We start from the raw sequence: 13,572 nt of genomic DNA on the forward strand, positions 1-13,572 counted from the left end.
TGCAACACAATTATTAGTCAAAGGAAGTTTCAGCAGTGCATTGTGATGAATTATTTTTATATTGATTTGGGATAAAGAGATGGGAGTCGCTGTTCGTCATAACTTGACAGTACCCATTTCCCTGATGCTTTGACAGGTTTGCAAACAGTCAACAAAGCTGATATTTAATAATGTTTCTGCACAATATTTTGATGGATAAAAAAATCTTTGGTGCTGTTAAGATTGCACACACCAGCAATGTGGCTTTTAAATGTAGGGGATTGAAAAATTGGTGCATCCACAAGAGTCATTCTGACCTGAAAAAGTGACTGGAATGAATAATGGACAGTCCTGAAAACATCCTCACTTACCTGCAGTAGATGGCTGCTCTCAATGCATTATCTCATCCAGCTGTAAATTAGATAAGCAGGGCTCAAAGAAAAAAATAGCAATCTGAACAATGTTGTCAGGCTGTAATGTAAGGAGATGATACTGAGACACCTTCATGGTAATTTTGAACTCATCAGGGTCTCCACGGGCAGCTGGGGTTTTAAGAGACTCTGTACGTGTTGAAACTTTCCATCCTCCTTCTTCAATACATTGTGATAACCTAACTCAAGGGCAAAATCCAAAAGAGAAACCACTGTGTTGTTCCAATCTAAGTTGTACTTTCTTGCCACTTATCTAATATCACCTCTTTGTGGACCATTCACCCATCACAAGGGAAGTTGTCCCCTCCCTCTACCCTTCCTAGCTGTAGGAAAAAAAAAAATCCAAAAAAGCTTTGGGTTTTAAAGATCAGCCTGATTCTCTGTGGCAATTTCCATAGCACTGAGTGACAAAGCTAAGCAGTTATTTTCTGGCCGTCCACTTCATTAGGCTAAAGAGAGGCTTTTCGTGTAAAAGCGAATCAAAGGATCAGAACTTTGGTCTCAGCAGTTTGTTTCCTCCTTTCTCAAAGGTTTTGACTCCCTCAGGAAGATAGTTCCACTGGTGGTGTGAGCTCTCTAGTACCTCGTATATAGGTTCTTTTCCTAGAGTCTGAATATCCTGTGTTAATGAACAACACTCATCCCTTCAGAAGACAACAGCCTCATGGTTAAGGTACTGAGAGAGACTGCAAGCTGTCAAACTGATCTCAATATAAGGATGCCCATTTAAAGGTTGGACTGCAGGAAGAAAATGGCCATCATTCAGTATTCAAAAACCCCCAAATGGTTCATTAATGTCCTTCAGAAAGCGGCCTGTCAACTGGACCCAGTCTGTTATATATGTCACTAAACCTACACTGTGAGAATCATTCATAATGCCCTCAAGGAAACAAGAGATTACCAACAAACACTGCCTTTGCAGGGTCTCCAACAGACCAAGCCAAGAATAACCAGGCAATTCTGTTCTAACCCCAGATCCATAGCCATTTAATGTCCAGCAAAAGCAGCAGCTCTTCAGGTATACATGGCAACTTCCACTGCATTTGTCTCTCTCTGCTGTACCATAGCAGAGGATTTTAACAACAAAGCAAGACAGCCTTGCACCTGTGAGAATATGTCTGTTTTCACAGTGCATAGGTTCCTGAGCCCATCTTTGTCACTCTCCTCCGAGGTCTGCTCTTCTGCCATCATGTGATGGCACGTAGAACTCAGTTGTGTGCCACACAGGACCACACCATAGCCTGCACATTTTCAATTTAAAAATATGCAACAATGAATAAATTCTAAAACAAAACCTGTTGTTCATTATATTGGATCGAGGACGGCCATTGTAAGTGAAATGATTTGCTGGTTAAGATTACTCGCAAAGGACTTTTGTGCAGGTGGGGAAGAGTGAATAGCTACGGCAATCTTAAAATATAATCAGAGGCCAGAACATGTCAAGTGGTTCAGATGAAGCCACACATATAACCCTGAAGCTTGAATGGTCTGCAAGTCTTACCTGGAGCTGCTCTGCATTATCCTATACTGTTACAATATATACCTTTTACAGAAAGGGACAATTAGATCGAGCAGTTGTTTCAGTGTAATGCTGCGGCCACAAGACCGATGCTGCACACCTGACAGCTGTTACTTAACTAAATGTATCAAAGAAATGTTACACTTCTTATATTATAAACCAGCATTGAACATACGTGCATGTTTAAGATCCAAATATAGGGGATAGCGTAATTGTGTACATTAGTGGCTGCCACCTTTTCTGTATCTATTTATTTCAAGGATACGTCATCAAGCAGTTAACAAAGATTTCACTGTCTGCAATCTTTCCTTTCTGCATTCTTGAGTCTTGGTGCTGGGAGTTTCACAGGACCACCCTCCCCACCTTTTCCCTTGAACGGTGTCAGAGAGTGGGTGTTGGTTTGGGTTTCACGATATCCGGTAACAATGCACACGAAAGTGGCTTCGATGAGAATATGAATGGGTGGAAGCTGATTTCTTAGGAGGATGTGAGAGGATGAGCAGCACACCAAAAGGACAATGGACTGGGATGAGGTTATAGGGGTGGGAGTAAGAGGGAGGTTGCAGGCTTACTCAGCATCTACTGCTCTGCCATGTGATTTTGAATTAGGAAATGTCAGTCAAAACTGATCACTATTCTCAGTGACGATTGGCTACAGCTTTGTGAAGTGCTCCCCAGTGTAGTGCATAACACAAGGTGCTTTTGCAATCCTTCGCTTTGGGAAAAAGTGAGTCTTTCTAATTCTAAGTCTGTCTGAACTCCTCCGTCCTACCCTTGAAACCTCCTTGGCTCATCCTGAATCCTTCTGAATACTTTCCGAGTGTCTGCAGTGTGTAACATCTGGAGAACAGCTTGGGTTGCCAACTGCTAAATATGACAGTGCAGAATGCCGAGGGCTCCAGTTCATCCAAGACTGTGTTCAAAACTTTGATACTTCAGACTAGTAAGCTTTAGACTGGATTTTGACCAGCATCATGTTGTGAAAGGACTTAGGGAAGTGAAGTACTCTGTCCCAGGGATAGGAAGCAAGCACGAGTGAGACCCATGCAGCTTGCAGCTTCCAGTTTCCTGTAGCTGACAAGGTAATGACACCAAAATCGAGATGTCAACAGCCCAAACTCTGTCTCTCTTACCCTCCCTCTCTGCACCACAGGAATAGTGAAAGGATGATTTTTAAAAAAATTTGTCAGTGCATAAAGTAAGTTTTTAACCATTCTAAGGAAGATGCGGGGAGAGTATTTTACGACACCTCTCAAAAATACAGGGTGTGGATCATCAGAACTAATGCTGCACCTTAAGGACATTTAAGTTATTCCATTGCTGTGCAGTGCAGGGAGATGTATTGTTGAAGTATTCACGCTAGCCAGAAAACAAAGATGTACTGAGTCTTCAGAAAGTGGGACTTCATAGATTGTGACAAAAGCTCCCAGTGGAGAGCCACAGTCAAATGGAATATGGGTCAGAGATGGCACTGAGGTACCAATTCACCCATCAACTCTGGTCTGACAGAGGGATTGGGGAATTTAACACACCATGCATTGAGTGATATCTTTGTAAATGTATAAGAAAAACTGGAGTAAACAAATCAAAATATTGCAGAGAAAACAGTTGTGACTGCTCATTTCTCCTGTCCTCACATTATCTGAAGCAACTCATCCCTATGCTGTATCCTAACAGATTGTTAAATTCTTTCTGAAATGATGACTGTAACTCTTTCCCTCATTTGAAACACAGAATGGTTTTAGCATTAACATCCGCTATCAAGAGGGTGCTTAAATAATTTAAAATAAAACTCTTTAAAAAAAAAATCCTCAAGATTGAAATGCTCCAACATTAAAATGATGTGAGACACATATACAAGAGTGTATTTTGCAGACACAGGCACTGTGGGCTGAATGGCCTCCTTCTGTGCTGTATCTGTGTGTCACAAATGCACAAAATAATCTGGAGATTGAGGCTTGGTGCTGAAAAATTTTGGTCTCTGATGTAAGTAAATGGTACAAGTAAACAGCAAAGCATTACAAATAACAAAATGAGGCTTTCCTATTTAAATAATCTATCTTACTAACCTCTAGGGAAAAAAAATGCATGGTTTGAATTACAGCAAACTTTAAGGTTTACAAAGATTACTTCTCAATGTGCTACAGCATTTACGAAATACAAAGTGACATTTATCATAAGGTAAAGATGTTAATTTGGCAAAACTCACGTTATCACTCGAGGCTTTGTCTTCTTGGGTGACGCTTTCACTGTTTTCTCCTCATCAGGAGCTACCTCCAGACTGACGTGTTCAGTCCTGTCGGTCAGCAGCTCAAAGGGAGCAAGGGGCTCCGATGTGTTGGCTAAGGTTTTTGAGGGCTTGAAAGGGTCAACTGAATCATCAAAATTATCAGGGTCAAATTTATACGAGGCCTTTGGCCACGTTGGTGAGTTCTGCAAACCAGAGGAGCCGCCAAATGGGTTGAAGTTGGGATCATCCCATTGTGAAGAATCCAAATTGTAGGACTTTTTAGTAATGGGAACATCATCAAAGTTTGTGGTGGGGCACCCATTGTCCTTTTCCACAGGAGCAGTGGCCTTAACCACAGCCGTTCTCTGTTTCTTCCCACTTGACTTGCTGCCAGGTTTTTTGCCCAATTTCTTTGGCATTGGCATCCGATTCTCTGCATTTTCTTTGTCATCTGAGAAGTCAAATTCCAGCTTTAGTGCTGAGCCATTGGGATCCGATTGTGGCCCCACCTCATCCACTTCTGTTTCTGCTGTGTCTGAAGACACTGAGGGCTGTCTGTTTACCGGGGGCGAGTGTTGAAGTCTGGATGCTCCTGTGTCAAAAGGGTTCTTACCCTCATCAAAATCATTGGGGTCAAAATTATAGGCTGATGTCCGTCCCATCACAGCATCATCTTCCACCGCTGTCCTGAGTTCGAGTGTCTCAACAACCATCTTCTCCGAGGTGGGAGGTTTTCCCTTTTTTTGTTTGGTGATGCCAGGTGGAGGCGGAACATCCAATGCCTGTGCCTTTTGGCCCATTGCTTGTGCTTCTTCCTCAGAAACAGTCATATCTCTTCCTTGGACACCAGTCACTTGGATTTTTGATGTGGTATCAGGCAGCAGTAAGTGACTTGCTGAAGCAATTGGTGGAGGATCTCTGCCTGTTCTTACTTCATATGCAATTTCCTCAACTTTCAGAGAGTTTTGCACTGTGGAGGAGCTATCAGCATCAATGACGTTCTCAAAAGCTGTGCTGCCAGTAGTGTCAGTTCCTACTTGGTCATGTGGCTTGAAGCCTTGTGAAGCATCACACTGGGTTGGCTCCAACAATGACTCTCTCTCAGCTAGACTCTTCAAAGGCAGTGGAGATTCTGCAAACAACTGTCTGTCTTCTGGTTTCAAGTCCGCTGCAGACAAAGGCAGTGTGGTCAATGGAAACAGAGAACAGAAACATGAGAGACTGTGATACAGCAAGATATCTCAGCAGAAACAGCTAATCCAATTTTCCTGGGTTTTGTAGTTTCATCAAGCTGCATGGCCAAAGAACAGCAACCCTTTAACATGCTGAGGTTTCCATCAAATATAGCACTCACTGCACGCTGATACACCCAACCATTCCAGTGTAAGAGTCTATTGGATACCGCTTCACAAAAAGAATCAGACACATTAAGAAATACATATAAAAGCAGAGGCACTATTTGCAATCTCATTCAGACTGTGTTCCCATCTGTTTTAAGTGGTGCACTATATTGGAAATCCAATGTTGTCATGCTGCAAGGTAGTCAGCCATGTCTCTGATTATTCCCTTTGATCTCATTCATTCCACCAGGGGATTTACAAAGGAGAGGCCAAGCACTTCCCCACAAAGGTGGGAAACCTCAAAATAGGGATGAAGCCACAAACACATTGCTCCCTCTCACCAGACAGCCATTGTTCCACAGCGGTCAGATACAGAGCAATGGCAGAGGTCTGGTGCCTACATCACCGCTTGGCCAACGAGCCTGGAGGCTTGGAAACAATGTGAAAGAAGAGGCAATATAAAGTCATTAAATAAAAATAAGAATCTTACAGAACTGTGAGACAAAAACAATGCTTAGGAATTCTTTCTACAGAGGGTGAAGGGCCTGTAGGAACCACGGGACAGTAATGCAGTTTTAAAGTCGTCAGAAAACTCAATGATGCAGGGGCTTCATGACCTTCTAAAATGATGTGATTCAACAAACACAACAGGGTGGTACAATAGCAAACTCAACATGGAAGGTGTACTCTTCTATGGTTTAACAGCAATTTCTGGTATGATATAATAGCCAAACATTTTAAAAATTAAGTCTCACAATGTCCACTTTAAATGAGAGGCATGGAGCATGGTATCCAGAAGGTGCTTCAACAGGTAAAAGGATGCTATCACCACCCTTGCCAACAACATATGCCAAAACCAAAGACAAACAAAGATGTAGCAAAGATGATTTGCTTAATGGCAAATTAAAGTTTACATTTCTGAACTGGCAAATATTAAAGCAGTGTGGTCAAAAGGACAATTCTAACAAGAGGTTTATAAGCAAATGCAAAAGCAAAAGGAATTATATGCTTTTTACAGCACTAATTTCAGAGTCCACACACTGCCTTCAGAACAATGCAGTCATGTAGCATTTGTCACAGATGATCAAGGGCTGGTGCAGAGTAGCCCTGTTTAGAATCCTGCAGAACGGATTTGCCACTTTATGCTAATAGATACTCCAGAGGTATTGGATGAAGGTCCATTTGGAAATGTGGTGTTGGATAATTATAGTGGCGTGTTTGGGAATGGTTCAAAGGCGAATATAATAGGCAGTTTGAAATTTATTACATAAAAGCATTCGCAACCAGGATGTGGACTCCAACTCTCTTATATTTCATTAAACAAAAAAATGTGTAATGCCTTTGTTGTATTTTCACAATAATTTTCTTAAAGAAATTGACAGCCACTTCTGACCAGCCAGTCCTGTCTCCCTCAGGGTTAGCTGTAGTGCTAGAATCAGACACTAAGAGATGAAAACCAAATAGTTCAATCACCAAATAAGGCAATAAGTTCCTTTAAAAGGAGTGACGCCACCCAGCACCCCAGCCCCCAAATCTGATGTGCGTCTAGGACAGGCTTCCATAGAAATGAACAGAAAAAAAGCACCCACTTACACTAGAGGAAAAATTGATTAGTAAATATCATGACATGCAATTTGCATCCTGCTACATGTGTTTTTAATGCTGAAAATTATTAATTGCACTCCAGAAATGAACATTCCTGAATTTGAGAAGAGTCGCTTGAATGAACTAAAGATCTGTGCTCAATCCTAAATGTCAGCCATTGCCTCTGCAGTCAAAGAAAATGATGATCTGCACTGAATGTTCCTGCTTGCTCACAAGTATATATTCTAATGTTATAAAGTTACACACCAGTAAAAATATAATATTTCTCCAAACTCAACTATAACTGAATTAGTTAGAAACATTCTAAGGAGAGTGGTTTTTCAGTCCTATTCTCAGCTTGTTTAAAAAGGGAAAAGTTAAACAGTAAAAGAATGACCCAGACAAACCCACAGTCAGGTACATAGCAACACATGAAGAGGCCATTTAGCCCCTTGAGACTGCTCCACCACACAATTAAATCGTGGCTGAACTTTGACCAAATTCCATATATGCACCTTGGCCCCATATCCCTGAACACCTTTGGAAAATAAAAGCTCATCAATCTCAGCTTTAAAATTTATAATTGACCTGGCATCAATTGCTGTTTTCAGAAGAGAATTTCAAACTTTTCCCACCTCTGTGCATTGAAGTGGTTTCCTCATTTCATTCTTGAAAGACCTGGCTTTGATGTTTACACTATGCCCCGCGGGTCTTAGTCTCTCCAACCAGTTTTTCTCTATCTACCTGATCTGTTCCCCTTAATAGCTTGAGACGTTCACTCAAATCACTCTTAAAACCTTCCAAGTTGCAGGGAATACAAGCCTAGTTTGCATAATGATAAAAGCAAAATACAGCGGATGCTGGAAACCTGAAATAAAACCAGAAAACTCTGGAAAAACTCAGAAGCAGAGTTGAAGGTGAGTCATAAGGACTTGAAACGTTAACTCTTTTCTCTCCCCACAGATGCTGTCAGAGCTGCTGAGTTTTTCCAGCATTTTCTGTTTTAATTCTAGTTTGCATAATGTCTCCTTATAATTTAAGCCTTGGAGTGCAGGTATCCACGTCCTCCAAGGCTAATAGTCTCCTTTCTAAAGTGTGTTGCCCAGACTGCTCCCAAGTCCGACTGACACTTTTACATCAAGTACACAAGAATGTTCCTTACAGAGAAATAAGACCGACTGTTTTATTTTTGCTCCTGGTCTTACAAAAGCTCTCAGCACTGGACAAATATCCATTCTGTTATCACGTTCATTCTTGTATCAGTCTAATGTAACAATGTAATGCATATGCATGAATCTTTAGTAACCAGAATATCAATAGTTGCTCAGGAGCACTGTGCACATACTTCAGAAGTCATCTTTTTGTTCATCTTAGTGGAGAGTCATGCGACTTGATCCCAGGTTTCTGCTGCTCAGAGTTGAGCCTGGGATGACTTCCCTCCCAGCTTTTATCTACCGACTAGTTGGGAAGTTCCTGACCTTTGCTTGGCCCTTTTATCATCATGACATGGCTGATATTGGGAGTATACTTCCGATTGTATATCAATTGGTCCTAATGAAGTCTTGCAGCTGCAAGGTGAATTGATCATTCTGGTCCCAATTTGAATCCCCTAGTTCAGATCTCTATTCTTTATCCTCATTGCAATTGCAAATATCAACCTCTATTTTCTTCCACTCTGATTCACAGCAATGCGCAGTGTTCAATTTAAATTGCCTTCGAGGATAAAGCTTTAAAGCAGAAGACTTTAGTTTTGTTCCAGCTTATACTCCACAGGATGCTAAATCACCACGTAATACAGTCAGAGGGGCAGCTGGTACAATAACACAAAGCAAAAGACAAAAATAATCATTGGAATACTGTGTTACAAAAGACGGAGGACATGCCCAGAGAGAGAGAGAGAGAGAGAGAATTTGCTGCCTCCTCAAAACATCTGATTCTTGGAAACTCAACAAGGCACATATTGACATGAACATATAATAATTTTTATAAAATTTGTGATTTATTGTAAAGGGGTTTGGATTAGTTTCTGTGGATGTGTGTGTGTGTGGAGGAGATTTAATTGAATTGGAGACAGCTGGTCTGGAGCTTTTGAGTTATCAAAAGGGAAGCTAGGTTCTAAATGCTAAATACGTAAACATGGCTGAAGTTTTGGAATGTGAGGAGTGAGGAAAATTTGCATTTTTAGATAAATTAGAGTAGTTTGAATTTCAGAGATGGTAGGATGCTACACCTAGCTAAAAGAAGCTAAGCCAAAAATTGTGTTTATTTTTCCCCAAATAGTGCTGATAATATAAATCTTTCATAGTACTCATATTATGAGAAAAGTAAAGTTGCAGCGACATTTTGGAACAATGGAATTTATATTAAAAAGGAAGAAACATGTATAAAGGAGATGAGGTTATGTGTAAGGGAGAAAACATTCTAAGATGGAACACAAGTGTGAAAAGCCTCCAGCCTCTGTGCATCAGGTTGCTGTTTGCAGGAACCGAAGCTAAGAAAACTCACTTTGAATATCACTGTCCAGGGTATTGTTTGCTTTGCCTGGGAGTGTTGAAATCTATTTTGATTTACTGTTACCTTAACAAAGGTGTAACTGGGAGTCAGGTTAATTAGGCAAGTTAGGAGTTATTATAGTAGTAATTTGTGGACCTATGTATATGCTTAAAATCTTTTATTGATAAATGTTTAATTTATTTTTTAAATCTCAAGTCTCGGTGGACTTATTATTGAATTCAAGGCACAGACCTCGAAGTAAAATACAAATTACAAACAGCTGTGGCCGCTGTTTCAAGTTTCCCTCTGGGATTTGAGAAACTCGGCATTTATCATCCACTGTGCCAGAGCCATATTCATTCGTCTAAGGATTGCATACCACCTTTATCAGACTCCTCGGGACAAACTGCTTTGGTTGCTCTGGTTTGTTTAACGATGTTCTAAACGCACACATGAAAACACTGGTTGGTGTGACTCGTGAAATCATAAGTGATGCTACGCAAAGCGGAAGAGCAAACCTCCCCTCCGGTTTCTTCACTAAATTCTCTTTTATGAAACTGAAGGCTTTGGCTCCTGAGTTTTTGTATTGTCATGACTTTGTAAAGTTTGTGTGTGTGTGTCTGTGTGTGTGTGTGTGTGTGTGTGTGTGCGCGCGCGTGCGCACGCGCAGCTAAAGGAGCTAAAAAGGAAAGGGCTGTCCATCAGTGGTGAGGGTACTGTTTCATTGGACACACAGTAGGCAATGGGTAACTCTTCCCCTCATTTGCTGTGAACAGGCAGAGTCTCTGCATGTGCACCTCCTCCATGCACACATGGAGAGAGCAAAAGAGTTAACGTTTCAGGTACGGATTATTCGAAAGATAATAAATGCCCATCAAAATGCAAGAGATTTTCTACAACACGTGGCAGGATCTTTTTTGCTGTCCACAAGTCTGGAGCCAAAATCCTCTTGCCTTACAACGGAAAGACTGCTATTGTGTAACTAAGAGTCTTGCAATGAAGCCATGCAAATCTTGGACAAGTAGTAAACTGCATTTAAGCAAATCCAATAACTTTCTTTTACTGCTTTCAAGTGAAGTTCCAGGCTCTAAGAAACTTGTATTTGGTCCAAAAAACAGTCCTCTGAACTTCATTCCCACCACTAAACCCCACGTCTTATTATTTCACAGACATGAGTCTCTGAGTGAATGTTTTCCACTATTCCACAATAGCCACCGATTGTTCAGGAGTGCTCAATTGGGGTTTTTGTCAATAGCTGATCCTGCCAATTGCCTTTTCACTGGAATTAAAGACGTATTTTAAGCACCTGTCGTATCTTTTGCTGGGATGAAGGCTACGTTTTGACAGGATGAGCGGGGGGGATGTGGTGGGTCATGGGGAGAGGGGAACAGGCTATGAAAATAAAACAGTTAAATAGCAGCAAGGAGTGGGAATTAATAGCCTCATTGAAGCCTTCTAGCATTTTTAATCCTGGGCAATAGAGCAAAATGTAGATGAACTAAGTCCTGCAGAATGACTCCTACACCTGCTTGGATCAAGGATTGTAATGGCTCCTGGAAATGTGAGTCATGTTTTGCAATTGAAGTTGTGGCCAGTTGTTTGGCAGGGAAAAGGGTCCAGCTAGCTGGAGAGAGGGTATGATTAAGTTCCAAGATGTTCAGACAGCTGTTAGCATGTGTCATGGTGCTTGTCTAAGCGAAGACAAAGGAGTCTCGGGAGCCAAGTTTATAAAACGTTAATGTATTTTTTAAACTTGTGAATTGTTTAGGCTTCGCGACCAATTTTATTTTAATAGGGTTATGGTGGCTTTCATGAAGAGCTGTCATTGGGAGCTTCCACTGAAAGATGATGGAGTGGGGAACGGAGATGTTACCCACCATAGGGTTAGAATTTAGGGAAGAGACTGTTTCTATCTAGATCCTGCCTCGTGTATCTTACCCGGAAGATTCCAGTGCGGAATTGACATTCCATCTGCCCAGCCCACCCATATCAAGGAGGGATATTGGTGAAGCTGTCTGCCATCGCAGGGATTCAAAGCAGTCCTTCCCTCTGTGACCCAAATGGAACACTCGCTGGCTGAGCGCTGACACAAATAATACTCAAGTCCTCGGAGATTAAGTAAGTGTCCTTTGTGAGAGAAAATTCTGCTTTAAAATCATGCTGTATAAGGGAATTAAACTATGGATTAAATTGTGCAGCTTTAACAAATGCCTGTATAACCTCAAGTACCATAGTTTCGACTCTAAGTGAGCTTTTGTAATGACAGCTTGCATATTTTATTGCAAATGTACTAAACCAGACAAATTCAGTGCATAACTGATGAGGTGTCCGGATGGGCAAGAATTCTCTTACTTAGGAATGTTATAGATTAGAAGCTAACACCAGATGGCTGGGACCAATCAAAAATCGATTACCTGCCCTGGTAACTGGTCAATTGGCTCAAGTGGTTTGTAAAGGCGGGGACGAACTAACTGTTTAGTGTGTAAGAAAGAAGGTTGAAATGATGTTCTTTGCAGTGGACAGAAGAACAAGCCAAAAGGAAAGGATTGGCCCTACCCTGGATCAGAATACTACATAAATTACAAGCAGATTACAGAAGGCTAAAGAAACTACAGAAGTCTGATAAGTCCACACAATGAATCCAGTCCTGATTGTTGCACACCCTATCATCTGTAGTCAAAGCAGGAAATATAACGTGTTAAGCTGAGTTCATTACTGCCTAATTTGTCATATTTTATGCTTAATATATCTATCCACTTTGCTACAATATTATGCTCTTGCTGTTGACCTATTTATCATGCCCACATTCCTTACCAGTAACTAAGTGTCCTTTGTGTAATTGGGGACCCACTCCTCCACACTGCTGCCAGCATGGTGGGTCCATTGGAATTTTAGGACCATTGGGTTAAGCAGTGAACCAGCAAGGAAACCAGTTGACAGACTCAAGGGAATTGCCCTTGTTGTGGTTGTGAAAAAGACTGTGCAGTATTATTGGAGAAGGCAGGGAATAGCACAAGGTGAATCGCTTATTCGGAGAGCCAGTAGAGACATGATGGGCTGAATGGCGTCCTTCTGTTCTGTAACAATCCTGTGATTCTGTTTATTCAGTGATGGACTAGAATGGTCACTGTAAAGATTTTAAAAGTCAGATACAGCACATCATCTAATAATCTGTATTATATATTACATGCATACCTCGATAATACAAGGGTGTAATATACCTTCACTTGGGTGTCCTCCTTTGAGTGCACCATGAAATTTTAATTTAAATGTAATCTTTCTTGATTTATGCCCCTCTTAAAGTAAACAAAACTCTACTTTTTTTTTTGCAAAGCTCTCTCTTTGCTCATAAATCCCACATCCAACATTCCCCATTGCTTAATTGCACAAGATTGCACCTCGTTTGTGTGACTGATTCACGAGAATCTCAGGACCAAGGGTTGGTTTGCCTACAATCAAGAGACCAGAGAAAGCCCTTTGGAATCTGTCCAAATCAAAAAGCAATTGGAAAACATTCAGCTTGTATAAAAATCAGGATTCACAAGAAAGTAAAAATGATTTTGTGTTCGGAGTGATGCATCAGCCGGACTATCTGTGCATTAACTATCAGATAAGCAAATTTGAACATGCAGCCCAGCAGTGCCTCAGATGACATTGCATAAGCACAGTGAAACTAGGCCAATATATGAACACTACTAAAATGGATTAACAGATAATACTTGGTCCATATAATCTTCTGGAGTAGATTCAATTGCCTGAGGGGGCTGGAGAGAAGTTTTTCAGAATAATCTTTTACAAGTCCTGGGTTTCTCTGCTTTCTCACCTCTCCCCGGAGACTACATGCTTGTGGAAGGGTAGGGAATGTCTGGTCATAATGCATCAGTCATACTGGGTGGAGGGAAGATTTGATGGACCAGCTAATCTCTTCTAGTTCATCATTTTTGTGTGAAACACTCCAACTGGTGTCATGCCCAACTTGAAACAATAATCTCCCGT

At 41.1% G+C, this 13,572-nt stretch overlaps 1 protein-coding gene across 4 annotated transcripts in view; it reads right to left on the reverse strand.

The window, feature by feature from the left end:
• tacc1 (transforming, acidic coiled-coil containing protein 1) overlaps positions 1–13,572 on the reverse strand; it is a 134,659-nt gene that overhangs the window by 52,672 nt on the left and 68,415 nt on the right. For all 4 annotated transcript variants that reach the window (XM_041209957.1, XM_041209956.1, XM_041209955.1 and 1 more), the window contains exon 3: positions 4,139–5,327. In XM_041209957.1, coding sequence (XP_041065891.1) covers positions 4,139–5,327 — 1,189 coding nt within the window. The remainder of the gene's footprint in view (positions 1–4,138; positions 5,328–13,572) is intronic.

The sequence above is a fragment of the Carcharodon carcharias genome, chromosome 17, assembly GCF_017639515.1.
Source record: "Carcharodon carcharias isolate sCarCar2 chromosome 17, sCarCar2.pri, whole genome shotgun sequence".
NCBI classification, from domain to species: domain Eukaryota; kingdom Metazoa; phylum Chordata; class Chondrichthyes; order Lamniformes; family Lamnidae; genus Carcharodon; species Carcharodon carcharias.